Source organism: Helianthus annuus, chromosome 16, assembly GCF_002127325.2.
Source record: "Helianthus annuus cultivar XRQ/B chromosome 16, HanXRQr2.0-SUNRISE, whole genome shotgun sequence".
Taxonomy (NCBI): Eukaryota; Viridiplantae; Streptophyta; class Magnoliopsida; order Asterales; family Asteraceae; genus Helianthus; species Helianthus annuus.
The window spans coordinates 159,165,072-159,184,976 of record NC_035448.2 but is presented as its reverse complement, the minus strand read 5'-3'; the positions used below and the strand labels follow the sequence as shown (position 1 = coordinate 159,184,976).

At 39.1% G+C, this 19,905-nt stretch overlaps 1 protein-coding gene across 1 annotated transcript; it reads left to right on the top strand.

Annotated features, from left to right (window-relative positions):
- Positions 1–9,753: 9,753 nt before the first annotated feature.
- Positions 9,754–10,797, top strand: LOC110919830. The gene has a single exon (XM_022164082.1). The coding sequence runs from the start codon at positions 9,754–9,756 to the stop codon at positions 10,795–10,797; it is 1,044 nt and encodes a 347-aa protein (XP_022019774.1).
- Positions 10,798–19,905: the final 9,108 nt, after the last annotated feature.

Sequence of the window (19,905 nt, the reverse complement as noted above, 5' to 3'; positions counted from 1 at the left end):
AGCATATGAACACATTACACTACATTTTGAACCGTTGTACTCTACAATACATTTCATGCTACGTACGCCCATTGTGTGCATACGTAGTACATTGTTTCACATTGCATTACTGTTGCATATGCTCATCCAGCATATGAACACATTACACTACATTTTGAACCGTTGTACTCTACAATACATTTCATGCTACGTACGCCCATTGTGTGCATACGTAGTACATTGTTTCACATTGCATTTCTGTTGCATATGCTCATCCAGCATATGAACACATTATACTACATTTTGAACCGTTGTAACCATTTGACTATGTGAACCGTCTTAACCCTTCAATTATATGAACCGTTTGTAACCATTGAACCGTGTAAACCAGTTGTATCCGTTGACATGACTTACAATTGACAATAGACATTTGACTATACATAAACATTTCTACCGTTGTTAAACATTTCATCTTGATGGTTTGGTTGGAGTAAGTGATTAAGTAACGAGGCGTGTGTAATATGATACAAGCATGGTGGATACGCCGCTGGTACTTCCTATATATAAGTGTTTGTATGGTATTGCATATCGTAGCGTTATTTAAATCATTTCAGTTTGAGACATATGACATTTTATACAAATAACACACTTTTCACGAGACATTGTTTTACAAACGACTTATCTTATACAAACTCATTTTACATGGTTATCCGTTTAACCATACAGTGTTCTCTTATTTATACATATCATTTGATCTTACCGTTTTTCAAACGATTTACAAGACAAAGCAAATTACAAGGTTCATGACTGACTGTTACTAAACATTTTCTCAAACATAAGTCATGAATTCCGTTTTCACAAAACCAATGTATCTCACAGGCATTTTTATGCTGACGTACCTATTTTCACATGTGTTTTCAGGAGATGATGCATAGGACTTATCAAGACATACTTAGGCGGACCCGTGCCTTAGTGACTTAAAACGAGACAAGAACTAGTTAATTTATGTTATGTACACTTTGATTCTTGTTTAGACAATGTAAACCTTCATGTTTGATTTATAAAACGAAACTTCATTTGCCATGGGTTTGAAACAATTGATTCTGTTACAACACTCCCCGACGTTTCCGCCACGTTTTGTATGTTCTACGTGGTCGGGGTGTGACAATAAGGATTGAACATATAATCACGTGATGTAGAATAACTCATGATTTGTAAAAGTTTTAATAAACCGGTATTTTTATAGTTGTGTAGTCTTAACTACACATCTAATCGTTGGTAATTGCATACAAAATCGTTAATTAGTAACTAGGGTGTTACAACAGTGTATTAAAGCTCGTAAGGTAAGCTTGGCAATCCAGATTCTTCATAACCAGTGACAGAAAATCCGACTCAATCTTCTCTACCTCATGTTGAGGGCAGTAGTTCTCCTTGATGAGGGCAACAAATTGTTCCCATGACATACTGTACAGTGGAATCTTCCCAGTAGCTTGAATCAACGATCTCCACCAGGCTAAGGCCTCACCTTTGAACGATTGAGACACAAACTTTACCACATCCCTATCAGCGCACCCGCTGATATCAACCACTGTGTCCATCTCATCCAACCATGTCATGCAGTCTATAGCCCCTTTTTCCCTGGTGAAATCCCTGGGTTTGCATGACACAAAGTATTTGTAGGAGCAACCCTTATCACGGGGTCCTTGATTCAGCACGATCCTTTGAGATGGGACACTTTACCGGTTTGAAGAGTGACGATCGTCGTCGTCTTTCTTTGGTTCATCTTTCTTGGAGGGTGGTGGCTTGTTGTGGGCCTCAGAATGAGTCTTAGGCTTGGAATGCGGTGCGGATAGGGTCCTACTCCGAGAACCGCTCGACTCACTATACTGCCTATCCAAGGCTTTCGTAACAGCGTTGTCTATTAACGCTTGCAGTTCAGCACCCGCTATATTAATCCGAGCATCATTCTGATTCTCCCTTGGGTGACTATTTATTTCATCCGAATCAGCCATGTAGTTGAACTGTTACATAAGATTTGACACTGGTTTATTATGGAATTGTCTTTTTATGGCAATTCATTAACCATGGTAAGCATAGACCATATTTGGTTAATTTTATTTAGGATTTTTATTTATAATTATCCTAATTATAAGACAATAGCAGTATTATTAGTGGCACAATAGGCCTAGTCACAAGGACATTTTTAAATCATAAGCCATGATTTCAGAGAATCAAAGCATTAGGGTTCGAACATAGTTCTTTACCTTTTCTGACAGGGAGTCGTAGACTACTACTGTCTTTTGTCTTATACGACAATGAGTATGGCCCGTAGGTATTACATCACCTATGGATGTTTAATATACGATCATCTTAATTGATGATTTAAACCCATGATTTATAGATCATTAAGTTAGGTTTAGGAATCTTTTGAAGAATCCTTATATAAGAGTGACGCGTGTGATTTTAGCGAATCACGTCTGCCAAGAGTGTTAACATGTTTTCAGACGTTAACAGAGATTTGAATCTTTTAACTAGGTCTTACCATCTTAGCCAGGTCTTATCATGACACGAAGGCTAGGTTATACCATTAAGATTCTAAGTTAATATTTGAATAGGCTGATAAATTTTAAAAGGAATGATTTTGAATTATTTATTTCATATATAATGTATTTATGCATATAATGACAAAATGAAATTTATAAACTTAGCATTCCATTACATATTAAAAAGGATTACACATTGCCCTAAACGGGACTTTTTGAATAGACAAATTACCCACGCAGAGGCTAAACAGAAATATAAATCCATGCAGGGACCAAATACTAAGATAGGTGTCCTCGCAGGGACTAAGAAGACAAGTCCACACAGGGACTAAAAGACAAGTTCTCGTAGGGACTAAATACACATATAAATGTCCACGCAGGGACTTGATTGAAATAGGGAATAATACATATAGGGATTAATGATCCCTCTTCTTCTTTCCTTTTAACAAGCTTGCCAGGCCCTTGAGGAATCCACGGTTGTTCTTATACTCTTCTTCAATATCTCGTTCCACCCTGTTTAACCGGTGGAGGATTTCTTCTTGCTCCGGTGGGGAAAACGTGGTGGCTGCGACTGCTGTTGAATCGGAGGTCGAGCAGGTATTTGATACCCATGAGCTGGGTATCCCATTCCCCAGGGAGTTCCATATGGTCCTTCAGGATGGAGGGCGTTGTAGTTTGCCGCTACCAGGTATGGGTCGGCTTCAATATAGTTGTAGTGAGTGTGAGTTGGTTGCTCAAACGGGTTATATGTCGTGGAACCGGCGTATGTAGGTATCGGGTTATCATAACCAAATGGTGGCGGTGGTGGTGCAACTGGTGCAGAATTCACCTCTTGAACTAGGTTTGAGGGCCCACCCATTTGTGGGTCTTCCTGCAGTGGCGGGTAATGACTGCCACTGGAATGTCAAGGGGTGCTAAAGTGAAAATCCCCTCCTCGTGCGGATATCCGCGCGCCTGTTCTCCTACGCCTTGGTGGTTCTGGTGGTGCTTGATGAACTGGTGGCGGAGGAGGCGGTGGTGTGACTGCCACGAAACGTGAATCCCCCGAGGGATCCTGCTGCTGCTGTTCATGAGGCGATAAATGGTGAGAGGGTGTAAAGTACCACTCATATTGGTTGAACCTTGCTTGGTAACTGTCTGGACCCTGATAGGGTGTTCCGTGGAAGGATGATCCATCAGAGATCTCGATGGGATGGTTGGGGGTACCTCTTGCAGGTTCGACGGGATCCGTGTCCTCGTCCATGTCAATTGCATTGTCTTCTGAGAAGTGGTCCTCTGGTCCTAGTGGGTTAAAACCCACTGGTTCTTGGATAAAGTTTGTCGGGTTAAACCGGCCCTGAAAGACAGGAGTAGGATCGCCGAAGGAACGGTGCGAAACGGAACGCTGGAGAGGTATGTATGAAGGTTGTGGGTTATCGGGCTCGTTTTCCGAGTGCGGCCCAAAAGAGTGACAGTAAGAAGGTGTTGAACTGTGTGAGACAGACCGTCTAGCGGGCTCAAAAAGGTTCCTCCTGTTTCTCTGAGGTTCGGCACTCATTGTAGTGGAAGGAGTTCGCAGGTGAGAAGGCCCGGCCTCATGATCATTGGGGGCAGTGATTGGCCCCTTGCCTCTTCCTCCTCTTCTGAATCTCGGTGGCATAATTCCTGATTAAACAATTGAAATAAATAACAAACAATAAAGGACAAGCTAAAGCAACAATTTGGATTCGTCCTAAGTTCTTGTCTAGACTCGAGTATGTGCAATTGTGTCATTGAGATTAAACACATAAGGCTAGTGTTTAATTCACTCAACGTTGGCTCTGATACCAACCTGTCACACCCCGATATTCCACGTTTCACCGGTGGGCCTGGTGGGGGATTATCGTGACGTAGTTGGTAACATTATAGTCAAACAACACAATATTAAATATGCACAGCGGAAGCAAAAGATAGATATATTTCAACCGAATATAATTGTAATATTAAGTATCACAAATAGTTGAAAATAATCCACAGGTGGATCAAAAATAAATAGGAAAACATTGTTCAACAGTTTTGACATCCAAGCTTGCGAGACTTATTATGTATGCTAGGAGAAAGCCAGCCTAGTTCGCGTAGTATCTGCACTTAACCTTTTTGAGAAAATACGTCAGTTTACACTGGTAAATACATTCAACTGAATCATTTTGAAAGGTTTGATAAAATTGATTTGAATGCACGAGGCACAACTTTTTATAACTTGGGATAATTATTTTGAATATAATCTTGTAAAAAGAATTACATGTTCCTTATGCGTTCAGTAGCCCGATCCGTAGACCGGGTTAAAGATCAATAGACACACCACATTATTTATTTTTGGCACTGAGCAAACAAAACATTTCAGTAGTTTGCAAAGGCTTTAAGCAAACAAAACATTTCAAAACGGAGCATATCAATGATTTAACCTCTAATCGATTAAAGATTCAAAGTCTGACCAAGCGGTAGTTTATATACCATACCCCAAGCCCGTACAGGGAAGATAAGTTAAAAGTATTTACCTTTGCAAGTATCAATCACAAATAGCAAGTGCGTGTAGCTTTTACCGGGTCTCCTATTCTGGAACGAAGCCCGTACAGGGAAGATAAGTTAAAAGTATTTACCTTTGCAAGTATCAATCACAAATAGCAAGTGCGTGTAGCTTTTACCGAGCGCATAATGCAGGATAAATTCGAGATGAGTGCTATGGGGGAAATGACCTTCTTCTTGGGCCTACAAGTACAACAAACAGAGTCTGGGATATTCATCCATCAGACTAAATATGTTGGTGACATTTTGAGCCGGTTCCAGATGTCTGATGCAACGCCCATTGGTACCCCATTGCCAACAAATCACGGAATTACTCCTGACTTGAAGGGAGAAGCTGTTAGCCCCTCAAACTATCGCGCAATGATCGGATCTCTTATGTACCTCACAGCATCAAGGCCAGATATAATGTACCCAACGTGCCTGCTTGCCAGATATCAAGTTAACCCGAAGGCCTCACATCTTGCAGCTGTAAAAAGGATTTTTCGTTATTTGAAGGCGTACCCTGACACCGGTCTGTGGTACCCTAGGGATAATAACTTTGAATTGGTAGCTTTTAGTGATTCAGATTTTGGCGGATGCAAAATCGACGGCAAATCCACAACGGCTGGATGTCAGTTTTTAGGAAATCGCCTAGTCACATGGCAGTGCAAGAAGCAGACGTGTGTCGCTACATCAACATGCGAAGCTGAATACATTGCTGCCTCAAGTTGTTGCTCCCAAGTTCTTTGGATCCAACAACAAATGCGGGACTACGGTTTTGAATTCCTAACTACTCCTATTTACGTTGATAATTCTGCTGCTTTAGATATCACTAGAAATCCTGTGCAGCACTCAAAGACCAAACACATCGAAATCAAATATCACTTCATACGTGATTGCTTTGAGAAAAGGCTAATCGATGTTGTTAAGGTCCACACCGATGACCAACGTGCCGACTTATTTACCAAAGCATTTGACAAATCAAGATTTGACTTTTTATTATTGGTAAACGGCATTAAGGTCAAGCACGAGTAAAACCAACATCGGAAAATCATTTTTGTAAATATCTTTGTGTTTTAAATTTCTCTTAGTTTATTGATTTTAGGGGGAGTAAATCCAAAAATCGGAAAATCCAAAAACATCGAAAAATTTCAAAAACACAAAAACAATAGAAAAACAAAAATGAGTTTCCTGGCGAGCAAAAGAGAAAATGATAGTACATCGGTGGTCTATCCAAACCTCTTTAAACCTTAAAATGAAAAACGATAAGCAGCTCTATATAAGATGTATCGGTAGGCTCACAATCATTTTAAAGTGTGCAGGGTGATATAAATCTTAAACCGACTGAAGACCAGGTGGGAACCACTCATTGGCATATGGTCTTAGTACCGAAATTTCGTTTGATAGATTGCCGAGGTTCTGAGATATTCGGTCTTTATGCTGCTTATCATCTGGGTATCATGGTTGTATCTTTTACCGAAAAATAACGGGGACGCAAGTCTAGATCTTCCATGATACTATACATACGTGTACATATTACATACTGCATTCGACCTCAATAAGTGATAAACAATCACATGTCCAAATCAAATAAGTGATAAAATATCACATTTATCCGGGTGTCAAGTTCGTCTCTCTGCTGTACGGAAGTACTGACCTGTTCACGGACTTGCACCTGTGCCCTCATGCATATGAAAATCAAGTTCCTCATCAATAAGTGATTCTATCACATAGGGCTTGTTTTCAAATCAAAATAAGTGAGAATCTCACATCATATACGGTCAAACAGATGATAATCGGTATACTCACCGGTAAGATGAACTCTCGTGCATACCTTGATACGGGAATGTGTCGTGATGTGGATGAACACCGGTCAGTAAGTATAAATCATACATTAACGTATCCCCTCGCCATGATTACATCTGATAAGTTGAGCTTAAGTGGACAACAATACCGATAATTGTTATAGGATGCTTATCTTAATATTAACTAATTGAACAACAAGAGCGTTTTGGCATGACCGTACACTGATATGATTCTCTTACCCTCGAAACTCGCAAAAAGAATGTCTGTATATATTTATTTACTGCTTTCAGTCTTTACATTTGAAAAATTCAAAAATATCAAAAAGATTTTATTTCTACTTTATTTTCGATCGTACGATGCTGGAACTCGAGTCTTCGTTACCTGAAACCTGACTGAAAACCGAACTGACTAAATCTTCATAAACGGTCAAAATTTGCAGATTTTGAAAGTTAGAATCTAAAATTGACAAATTTATTAAACTTTCAACCTGTCGGACGGTGTTTGATTGTGACATGGTCATTCGTGTGTCATTTGTTTATGTTAACTATATTCCAAGCAGTTGTTCTCATTACGCGTTTAGATTTCTTGCATGTGCAGATTCTAAAGGCTAGGAGAACATGGTCGATGACAAGCTTTGGAATGAAGACACGACGAGAAGGCGCTCAAAAGATGAAGATGATCGAATTGCCGCTGGCCATCATCAACACTACAAGGATCTCACTTCATAAAGATCAAGTTTTTCACGAGCATAACTCAAGGGGGAGCTTATGTTAAGGGGGAGTTTGTCAACACACTTCCTACATGATACGGGTAGTTTGTTGATACACTCTCTGCTTTCAATACGTGAAGACTTTGAAGATCCTCCGACTTTGAAGACTTGAAAGGACATCAGAGTTTTGAGAACTCGAAGACCAAAGACCATCGAAGTTCGAGACGAGTCTACAACTATAGAAGATAAAGACAAAGCTACAGCCAAGGGGGAGTTTGTTGGTGCACTTGTGTCTGTACTTTGTCTGTATTCGGTCCCGATGTAAACGATGTCCTTGTCAGTCCTGTAAGTTGACCAAGTCAACCGTCCTCCTGGTATGACTTGGAAACAGTTAGTAAATTTGATGTAAGTTGTCTGACTCGAAGGATGAGTGATCGAAGGATAATGTAGATCCTTCGATCACCACGAAAGATATGCTTCGATTGATAGACCTCGAAAGATCATCCTTCGAGGTCCTTGCTGATCCTTCGAAAGCCTTGCATTCGAAAGATGATCCTTCGGACCATCTATCGAATCCTTCGGACCAGACATCATGGGCTGGGTATATAAATACCCATGCAGTGTATGTGTTAGAGAGACTTGAGAGACTTGTGAGAGAGAGACTTAAACAGAAAGATACACACACACTCACTTGAGAGCATTCTGTCCAGAGAGAACACACACACTAGAGGGTTTGCAAAACTGATTTGTAAACATTGTGCTTGTAACCGAAACCTTTCATTAGCATTAATACAAGTGGTGTTAATCGGTGAATCTTTGTGTGTTTGTGTTTGTGCTTGTTTCATCCCGGTTTGCTTGCTAGCTTGGATTCCGCACTCGCTAGTGGGTTAGTATAACAAGGTTTAGGTTCGTCATCCTCCGGAAAGGGACCTACAGTTGTGTTCACAGGGAGAATAGCGTATGGCTTGTATTGCTTTTAATTAGCAATCAATATTGAAAAGTATTAAAACGGGTCAAAGCTATGACCCGAGCCAGGTATGTATAATGGGCCAAACTCTCAATGAGGATTTAGGGTCCGACGAGAGCTAAACGAGTCATGGGTGGATTTCGGATTACCTAAGTAAGGTATATCCACTAATTTAAATGGGAAATTTTATGTTCTTAGGAACACAATGACTTGCTAATAGAATATAGGATATAAGTGCCCACCTAGCCAAAACAAGCTTTTAGATGTCCTTCGTAGTTAAAAAGGACTAAAATTGACAAAAACGCCCCCGATTGGCAAATCGGATAAATGACCCTTAGGGGAAGTTTAAATATGAGTTTTATAAGTTGGTCGATCCTTCAAGTAGTATAAAATGAAGCACTAAACCATTCTTGGCTTAATGTTACATAAAGGGGTCATTTTCGTAAAAGTGTCAAACCTTGTATAGTAACCATTCAATCATCCCAATTTAACCCTCTAAATCTGTTACTAAATCTGATTATTGGTTGTTTATCAGTGTAGAATTCTGATAATTTTGCCCTAATCTCATTTGTCTTTTTTTTTTTTTTGTGATACAATCTGACCTTTTTTGAGTTTTTACACTACATGATTCAACATAATGATCCGCTTATGTGTTACTAAAATCTAGTGCTTGCAGGTCAGAGTCAGTGAGTTGTAGTCGAGTTTGCAAAGTTAGCTATTGCGAGACTATGTGTTGTGGTAAATGTGAAAAAAAATGTGGCTTCAAATTTTACACCCAAGAACACGTGTTGTACTTGTGGAGATGTGAAATGTGAAATGTGATGGTCGGTTGAGGTGGCTTTATACCATTGGGATACATTATTTATGACTTTAAAAAAATTAAACCACCACCATCCTCACGCCCACTAGCGTGTGGTATTTGTGCTCATGCTCTATTTGTGCTCATGCTCCCTCACGCCCTCTCCTTCTCCACAACATATAGTCTGATATGTATGATGAATATCCACATGGGATTCTCACATTAAGATTTAGTAGTTTACTTGTTTTCACTTTTTTTCTTCCGGTAGGTGTCTTTTGTAAGATTCGGGTACGTTTGGGAAGTGTAGCATCCGTAGAAAGCGCATCCATGTATACATTTTTTTCATTTTATGTGTAATTTATTGTTTACCAAGAGCTCATATTATAGTTGTTCTTTTGCAAGTGTAGGAATGACCAATACAAGAAGTATGACCCGAAAACAGAAGAAACTCAGGACTTCTGACAATGATGATTTGGAATCATGGTCAAACCTTAACCCTGATCTGTTGTTGTTAATAATGATGCACATGGGAGTTTTTGATTTCATAGCTTTCAGTGGTGTCTGCAAGTCATGGAGGTCGGTTGCAATCTCAAACTGGAATAAATTTATGGTGTCCAAACAACCCATGTATTTATCCATCTCTACTCATTCATATAAAAAAGACTGTTATTTAGAGGACTATAGGAGAAGAAAGCTGAAGACCATCATTCCCCATTCTGTGGGCAGGAGGTGTGTTGGAATAACTTGTGGTTACTTGATTTTTTTCGGGAGGAAAGCCAGAGATTTCTGGCTTGTGAATCCCTTCACAAGGAAAGAACTTCATTTCCCTGGTTTCCCATTCCCGTCTGATGTAACTAATCATCTAAAACGAGTCAAGTGTATTCTTGTGTTTTCACCATCAATGTTTGGGTGGGTGCTTGTAATCTCAAGAAAATATTCCCGTACAATATCTTTCTCTTTAGCTGGTGAACAAGCCATATGGAGATCTATTTCTTCCAATTTCTCTATCCTTGATTTTCACTTTTTCAAGGGGAAGATATATATGATAAGCCAATTCAATCATTTATGGGAACTAAGACTTCATGATCCAGAGCCTGCCTTGGCCCTACGCATAATGAAGAATTACCCGTGGCCATACCTTTGGGAACTGGAATTTGTAAGTTCAGGTGAAAACCTCTATCTGAGGCATATGAGAGGAGATGCGTTTGATGCTATTGAAGTTGATCTTGATGAAATGAAATGGGTGAATTCGGAAAGGACGACGATAGGAGAACATGCAGTTTTTTCAAGTGACTTCAAGTGTGATGCTGCTATTAAACCCGATACGTGGACCCACCCTTGGACACGATACGAGAAAATTAATTTCTTTAAAAGTAAGAGATCGGGCAAGTGTTTAACTAGCAAGATGTGGTATTTCCCTCATGATTGCTTGATTGACAATGACTCTGGTCAGTTTCCTCCTTCTCTTTAGAATTATTATGATTTTACACTTGTTCATTATTTTCAATATGTTGTACATGGAAATCATTTTCATTCCATGAGGGATGGTTGATTGGTTGTGCATAAAGGAAACAAAATTGAATTATATAATTCCAATAAATTCCCTCGATTTTCAACCGTCACCAAACATATATAGCAAATGCCATGAATGAAAAAGAGCAGATCATTTACTTTGCATGCATCCGACCCAATAATGGTAATGCTCCTGCTTTCTTTATGTGTTCAACGAATGGATCTTGTTTGTTTCATCAGATACGCAGAATGGTGCTTTGCTGAATATTCTTAAAGAGTAGAGCAACAAGTGGGTGGCTGAGTTAATGGTGAGTTGTAAATTGTAATGTGGGAGCTAGATGAACTTGAAAGATGTAGTGGTGAGTTTAAGATGGTGACGAGTTAGCAGTTTTATGGTCTTGGGTTCTTTGTTCTTGAGCAAAGAGTGTTTGGACCCATGTTTTAAACATATGAGTTTGGAAGATTTAGCAGGTTTATATTGCTGTTGCGGATTCTTTATCTTTCATTATATATGTGTGGCATGTTTAGTCTTGGTTGAAATGTAGAAGTTATATAATCTTCCTTAGTGCTCTAGACATCTTGATTTTATGATTTGATTTCACTCAAAGGATGCAAAATCACACTGAAGGAGGTAGCTTGTCAGCCAACTCTATCAAAACAACCATGTTTTGTTTGGGTTCCATGAGTTAAATGAGAATGGGGTTTATATGATCTGATGAGCCTAAACTAAATAGGATAAGTTAATGGATAAATAATACATCTGTAGGTCCGGCTAGGAGGATCTAGTCGCCTAATCCTTGTATACAAACCACCCCGGTTGTGCGGAATCCAACCGAGATAGCAAACCGAGATAGAACACGCAAATACACGACACACAAGATTCACCGATTAACACCTCTGTATTAATACGTATGAAAGTCAGTTACAAACCAATGTTTACAAATCTATTTTGTAAACTCTCTCTCAGTGTGTGTGTTCTGTGCTCTCTCTATGCTTCTATCTAGTTCTTCTGTCTACAGACTATATATAGCAACAGACACCACGAAACAAACTTGGCGAATCACAATCTCGACGAAATGGAAGAAACAGGCGACGAATCATAAACATGGTCGACGAAACAGCCCAGTTTCGTCGACTTCCACTATGTTTCGTCGTATAGGGCTTGGGCCCAAAGGTTGAGGCCCATGTTGCTTGTTTCGCCAATTTTGTTAAGCCCAACTGTTTGTTTCTTTGACTTGTTTCAGCCCAAGGACTAAGCTAAAGTCCTTTATGTCTTCTTGGCCCACCATTGATCCTTAAGCACACACGACGGAGGAATGTCGTTGCTAGAGCCGACCTGCGTCAAGTCGAGTCGCGTCCACAAACATGTATCAACAAACTCCCCCTTGGACGCTACTCGCGAGATTTGCCTTTCATGTCTTCTATGTCGGAGGATCTTCAAAGTCTTCACGTCTTGAAAGCAGAAAGTGTATCAATAAACTCCCCTGTTACATGTAGGAAGTGTGTTGACAAACTCCCCCTTAACATAAGCTCCCCCTTGAGTTATGCTCGTGAATGACTTGATCTTTATAACTTGAGATCCTTTTGGTAATGATGATGGTCAGCGGCAACTCGATTATCTTCATCATTTGAGTGCCTTCACGTTGTGTCTTCATTCCGAAGCTTGTCATCGACCATGTTCTCCTTGCCTTTAGAATCTGCACATGCAAGAAATCTAAACGCGTAATGAGAACAACTGCTTGGAATATAGTTAGTATAAACAAACGACACACGTATGACCATATTTCAATCAAACACCGTCCGACAGTTTGAAAGTTTAAAAATTTAACAATTTCAGTTTTTAACTTTCAAAACTTGCAAATTTCGACCGTTTATGAAGATTTAGTCGATTTGGTTTTCAATCAGGTTTCAGGTAACGAAGACTCGAGCTCCAACATCGTACGATCGAAAATAAAATAGAAATAAAATCTTTTTGGCTTTTATAAAGTTTATATTAAAACACACCTAAAATCTTTTTGGTATTTTTGAATATTTGAAAGAAAAGACTGAAAGCAGTAAATAAATATATACAAAGATGCAGAAACTAAAAGCATTAAATAAATATTTACAGACATTCTTTTTGTGAGTTTCGAGGGTAAGAGAATCATATCAGTGTACGGTCACGCCAAAACGCTCTTGTTGTTCAATTAGTTAACATTTAGATAAGCATCCTATAACGATTATCGGTATTGTTGTCCACATAAGCTCAACTTATCAGATATAATCATGGCGAGGGGATACGTTAAGGTATGATTTATACTTACCGACCGGTGCTCATCCACATCACGACACATTCCCGTATCAAGGTATGCTCGAGAGTTCATCTTACCGGTGAGTATACCGATTATCATCTGTTTGACCATATATGATGTGAGATTCTCACTTATTTTGATTGAAAACAAGCCCTATGTGATAGAATCACTTATTGATGAGGAACTTGATTTTCTTATGCATGAGGGCACAGGAGAGCAAGTCTGTGAACAGGTCAGTACTTTCGTACAGTAAAGAGACGAACTTGACTCCCGGATAAATGTGATATTTTATCACTTATTTGAGGGACATGTGATTGTTGATCACTTACTGAGGTCGAATGCAATATGTACACGTATGTATAGTATCATGGAAGATCTAGACTTGCGTCCCCGTTATTTTTCGGTAAAAGATACAACCATGATACCCAGATGATAAGCAGCATAAAGACCGAATATCTCAGAACCTCGGCAATCTATCAAACGAAATTTCGGTACTAAGACCATATGCCAATGAATGGTTCCCACCTGGTCTTCAGTCGAATTAAGTTTATATCACCCTGCACACTTTAAAATGATTGTGAGCCTACCGATACATCTTATATAGAGCTGCTTATCGTTTTTCATTTAAGGTTTAAAGAGGTTTGGATAGACCACTGATGTACTATCATTTTCTCTGTTGCTCCCCAGGAAACTCATTTTTGCTTTTCTATTGTTTTTTTTTTTTAATTTTTTGATGTTTTTGGATTTTCAAATTTGGATTTACTCCCCCTAAAATCAACAAACTATGATAAATTTTAAAAACACAAAGGTATTTACAAAAACGATTTCCCGATGTCGGATTAACTCATGTTTTACCTCAATGCCGTTTACCAAAATTAAGTTAATCAGAAATGATTTATCGAATTTTGGAAAAATCAGTTGGCACGTCGGTAAGCGGTGCGGACCATGACAACATTGACGAGTTTCATAGTGAAACAATCACGTGTGAGGTGATATTTAAGTTCAACGTGTCAGGCCAAAGAGTGCTGTACGAGATGATAATAATTCATAAAGCAGCTTAAATATCGACAAGCATAGGAGAGATTAGAAATTCAAAACCGTATCCTGCAACTGCTTCGTGCATTGCAAGGAACCTGAGTGCTCTCCCAAACTGGATATCCACCCGGTGTGGACTTCAAAGCCGATTTTTGTAGCTACTGAGAAATCTCTTCACAACAACAAGATCAAAAACCTCCGGGTCCGGCTGGTCTTCCACATTGCGCAGCGAAGGTCTTTGTCTTTCTCTTTGAGAAGTAGTGTGCGGTTGTTCAATCCACGCCAAGGCATCCGCACACTGGTTGGTTTGTTCAACAAACACATTTTCTTCAATCACACCGCGAAGAAATGTACACTGCACGTTCATTTTGTCAATTGTGAACATCAGACGTGCTGCAGGTGCGTACATTTCATTGGAATCTTCCCTGAGGACCCGATCAAAAACCATGACAACCAAATTTTGGCACATTTTTCATCTGGTCGAATTTTTCAAGTTCATTTAATCACATTCTTTCACCAACATATTCTTCTTCTTTTCTCTTTCCTTTCTCTCCATCAATGGCAACGATATTCTCCAAGATGTAACAATATTTTGGAGCCTTATATCGCCGATCTTGTGCATGGACGCTCCACTATCAACAATCCTAAGACTATCAATAGTTCCTCCTGCAATATCCTGCACACTCATTCAGAGATTAGTTGGAGAGAGGGACCCAAGCCTTCACAGACTTGGGTCGTCCGTCATCATCGAGAATTGTAACATCCATTTCCCGATGATTCGGAATTGATGTAGCTCCCCCTGAAACAGTTACCGATTTTGGTTTCCAAATCTGTTTTTGTTTTTCATTTTTAACTTCTAACTTAACAGACTATGTTTGGATAACCTCTGGTTTCAAAGCCTTTTCAACTTCTTTTCTTTGTTTCTTTTTCTGTTTCTTTTCTCGTTGTTGAACAAGACGAGGGTCCTGTTTTGGTGAAACAGATCTTTTATGGTAATTGTTACCATGGGGGGCATCAACCTTTGCCTTTCCTTTCGTGAGATATGGACAATTTCTAACAATGTGCCCATATTCACAGCATTCAAAGCATGATCTCCGCTCAACAAACCTCGGAGTATTATAACTGTAAGAGTTTGATGATGAACTTCGTGATCTTGAGGTACTTGGTCCTACATCACAACCGTTTGTGTGTTGTGTGTAGTTGTTTTGACTGTTTCTTTTCAAAATTTTACTTTGTTTAACAAAATCCGTGTTCGATTTGTTTTCGAAAGTTTCAATTTTATCAGTCCCTCTGGAATTCACGAAGTTTATCTTCCGAACCTTTTTCTTGTTTTGGCTCTGTTTGCCTTTTCCATTTTCTTGGGCCTGTTGGCGTTTCTGTTTCTTTTCCCTTTCTTTTACAAGACGGGGATCTTGTTTTACCGAAACAGATCGCATGCGGTCAGTTTGGTCACAGGGATCTCCAACTTTGCCTTTTTGTTTATGAAGATATGGACAATTTCGAATTATATGTCCAATTGTACCACATTCAAAACATGATCTTCGTTCAACAAACCCCGAAGTATCATGTGATCGTCTTGCCGATGATGATGAACTTTGTGATCCCGAGGTACTAGGTTTTGAACTACTTGGTTCATTTCTCTTCAGTACTTTTGCTTGTTTAACAAAATCCAAGTTAGATTTGTTTTCAAAAGTTTCAATTTTGTCCGTTCCCTTTGATTTCACAAAGTTCACATTCTTGTTCTTCTTTTGATTCGGCTTCCTTTGACCTTGAGTCGTTAATTTTCCTTTTGGTTTGGTATGATTTTGCTGTTTTTGCACTGTTGGTAATTTTTGATTGCCATACTGTTTTCAAACTTCGGCCTTTGGAATCGGAGGACACTGTGTTACCGTAACATGTGATCCTGTCTTTCCCAAAAACTTACTTGTCGAATTTTCAAAGACTTTACTGATTAAAGATTGATTAACATTCTTAATAGGAAAATCTTTGTCTGAATAAATTTTATCATCACCAACAAGAGTGTACAGCAAATTCACACTCTCCGACTCTTTTGCAGACGAGGACTCGAGTGCAACAGTCTTAGCGGGTTTTGCAGGAGGATCACATAGAATATGATTCTCAAGAGGTATGTCCTCTTCTTTGATTTCCGCATCAGACTTTGCTGGGATAGTATCATCGGATTCATCATCAGAAGAATCAGCATCCTCAATAATAACTGGAGGATCCTGATTCAGTTCAGCAGAAGACACACATGTATCTGCTGATACATCTGAATCTGATGATACTTCTTTCGTGTATCCGAGTCCTGTTGCAAATTCCTTAACATCTAGAGGAACAGATGGTTCAAAGAAAGTTCTATCTTCCTCGTCAGGCATGGCATCATAATTGTGTCTCACAGGTGGTGGACATTTCTTGTAACCAATGCATGTGACATCCCGTTTCTCTTTCTGAACGTCAATGATGTGATCCAACACATAGCTAGAGCTCAAATAACTGTCTAACTTAAGCTGGATCGCCTCACTTTCAGTTTTAACACAAGCCATTTCTTTTTGCATTATCTCAAGACGAGTTATATACAAATTTATGTCAGTTTGTTTTCTGGAAACCATTTTTGTTAGCTCGGTTTTATCTTTCTTTAATTTCTCAATTACCAATTTAAACTCCTTTTCATGGTTTTCATAAAACATGTTGGCTTCAGTGCATTTAGAAAGATCCACGGTCAACTTTTGATTGTGGATGAATGTCACATCATACTTGTCTTGCAAAGCCTCGTGTTTGCTTTGCAACTCACACCACTTAGCATTCAATGAAACATGTTTGTCTTGCAAGTCAAACAAACTAGCTTGTAAAGCATCATGTTTGCCTTGCAACTCAGACATGCTTGCCTCCAAATCAGCACATTTAGGTCTTAATCTAGCACAATTATCACAATTAACAGCAGTGGGTTCATCGACACATACCTGACTGGAATCACTCTCAGATGTTGGCCTTTCTGTATCAGAATTAATAACCTTCCTTGATGATTCACATTCAGATCCATCCTCGCTTGATCTTGAAGTTGTATCATCTTCAACTGAAGTTGAAACATCTTCATCTGAACTACTGTCATGTTCAGAACTTTCATTATTTCCTGAGGATTCACCTTTGCTGGCATCTTTGACAATTTCAGCATACAACGCCGTTTTTGTCTGACTACTGTTCCTTGAATCAAGAGATGATGGTTCTACAGTAGAACGATGGTGTTGTAAAGCAACTGATGGTAATGGATTTCCATACAAGTCTGTTGTTCTTTCTTGTTTGGAAACTGATTGTATTGGATTTCCGTATATGTCTGTTGTCATTTTCGGTTCACTTTGCTTTTGATTGGTAACCGATGCCCATTGTTCTGCCGTAATTCGAGATCGTGCGGGAGATTCGGCCCATGAAGGTGACAAACCCGTACTTCTATACTTTCCTTCATCGACAGACGGAGTACCCCACCAACTTGGATTCATTGTTGATATATGATGACAAATACCTGAATAAATCACTTAAATCAACCAGTTAAATCACTTTTTATAACCTTCTGTTAAAAAAAGACAAGTGCCTTGACGAAACAAAATTCGATTTATTTCAGCGAAACAGGCTTGGCTGATTTGGGCTTTTAAGTCGACGAAAAAGACTAAGGGGCCCAAGAATGCTTGACGAAAATGGCCCACTATGTAAACGACGAAACGGGCTCAAGAGAATCTAAGGCCCAATTGACGAAACACAATAAAAGCCCTATCGACGAAACAAATCAAAGGCCCTATTCTTTAAGATGACGAAACAACAGTTTTATTATTAATGGGCTCTTTGATGACGAAACTGGCCCAACTTTACTTTCGGCGAAACACAATTAAATATCGACGAAACAGAAGGTCTTTTGGGCCTTCTAATTTGACGAAACAAGCCCACTAACAATCCCACTAACAATCCCACTAATGATCGACGAAACAGAAACAAGTTATGGGCTCTCAAATTTGACGAAACAGAATTTTATCTCTTTGGGCTTTCACTTCGGTGAAACACAGGCCCAACAAGGCAATTGACGAAACAAAAATATGTTTCGTCGAGTTGGAGGTCGACGGAAAGAAATCTTGTTTCGTCAAATTTCTGATTCGTCGAAAAGTTGACAGAGGGTTGGTAAACTTTTTGAGCCTTATCCTTTTCTGACACAACAGAACACTACTTTCGGCTACACCATCCTCATTTCACCAACCAAGGTATGGTTTTTAATATTTTAATCAAATACACAAATACCAATTCACAAACAACTTTCACAACTAATCTTCAAAGATCAAAAGGTTAATTTTTATGAAGAATAGTTTGAAGATCTGAAGAACACGGTGAGTTTTCAGTGAACCAAAAATTTCCGAACACACGATTTTGCTTGGAACTTCACTAAAAACCAAAGATTAATAGGTGATGATGAAGAAAAAGATGGTTTTTATAGAACTAACAGCAAAATGTGAAGATTTTGAAGATTTCAAACAGATTTTCAACAAGAACACAAACTTCAAAAACCCGGAAAAACACCCGAAAACACTCGGTTTTAACAAGGAGAAGAGCCAAGGCTCTGATACCACTTGTAGGTCCGGCTAGGAGGATCTAGTCGCCTAATCCTTGTATACAAACCACCCCGGTTGTGTGGAATCCAACCGAGATAGCAAACCGAGATAGAACAAGCAAATACACGACAAACAAGATTCACCGATTAACACCTCTGTATTAATACGTATGAAAGTCAGTTACAAACCAATGTTTACAAATTTATTCTGTAAACTCTCTCTCAGTGTGTGTGTTCTGTGCTCTCTCTATGCTTCTATCTAGTTCTTCTGTCTACAGACTATATATAGCAACAGACCCCACGAAACAAACTTGGCGAATCACAATCTCGACGAAATGGAAGAAACAGGCGACGAATCATAAACATGGTCGACGAAACAGCCCAGTTTCGTCGACTTCCACTATGTTTCGTCGTATAGGGCTTGGGCCCAAAGGTTGAGGCCCATGTTGCTTGTTTCACCAATTGTGTTAAGCCCAACTGTTTGTTTCTTTGACTTGTTTCAGCCCAAGGACTAAGCTAAAGTCCTTTATGTCTTCTTGGCCCACCATTGATCCTTAAGCACACACGACGGAGGAATGTCGTTGCTAGAGCCGTGATGTGCGTGAATTATATATATTTTTAATTAAGTTTTTCTTCACACAGATTTAGTTTTAAAAATGGGTTTTCACCTAAAAACTAACTACACACACAAAAGGGCAAGTGTACCCGTCGGGTGGTAATATAGCTAATCGGTAAGAACCGGATATCAATCCGTGGATGCGGTGTCTCGATACTAAACTTTTGCTACTTTAAAGCCTTTTCAAATGTTTGGGTTGATTTTTCTAACTTAGCATGCAAATAAATAAACTACTAAAAATTCTAACAAGAACAATATCTAAGAAAGGGTTGCCTAAACTAAGTTTCCACTAACAAGCATATGACAACAAGGTGGAAGATTTGTGATGATGCAAGTTCTAGATTTAACTAAGTCCCCAATCAAGGCTTCCTAGTCTATAATTCTTAGGAAAATTAAAAATGAATTAACATTCTAATCACCTAAAAATTATTCTTCTAAGCTCACTTGCTAAGTTGATGTTAATCTTTAATCATGAGTTATTTGTTTGTCAAAACTCCTAACTCTACAAATTAGGGAAAACTAATATGAACAACACAC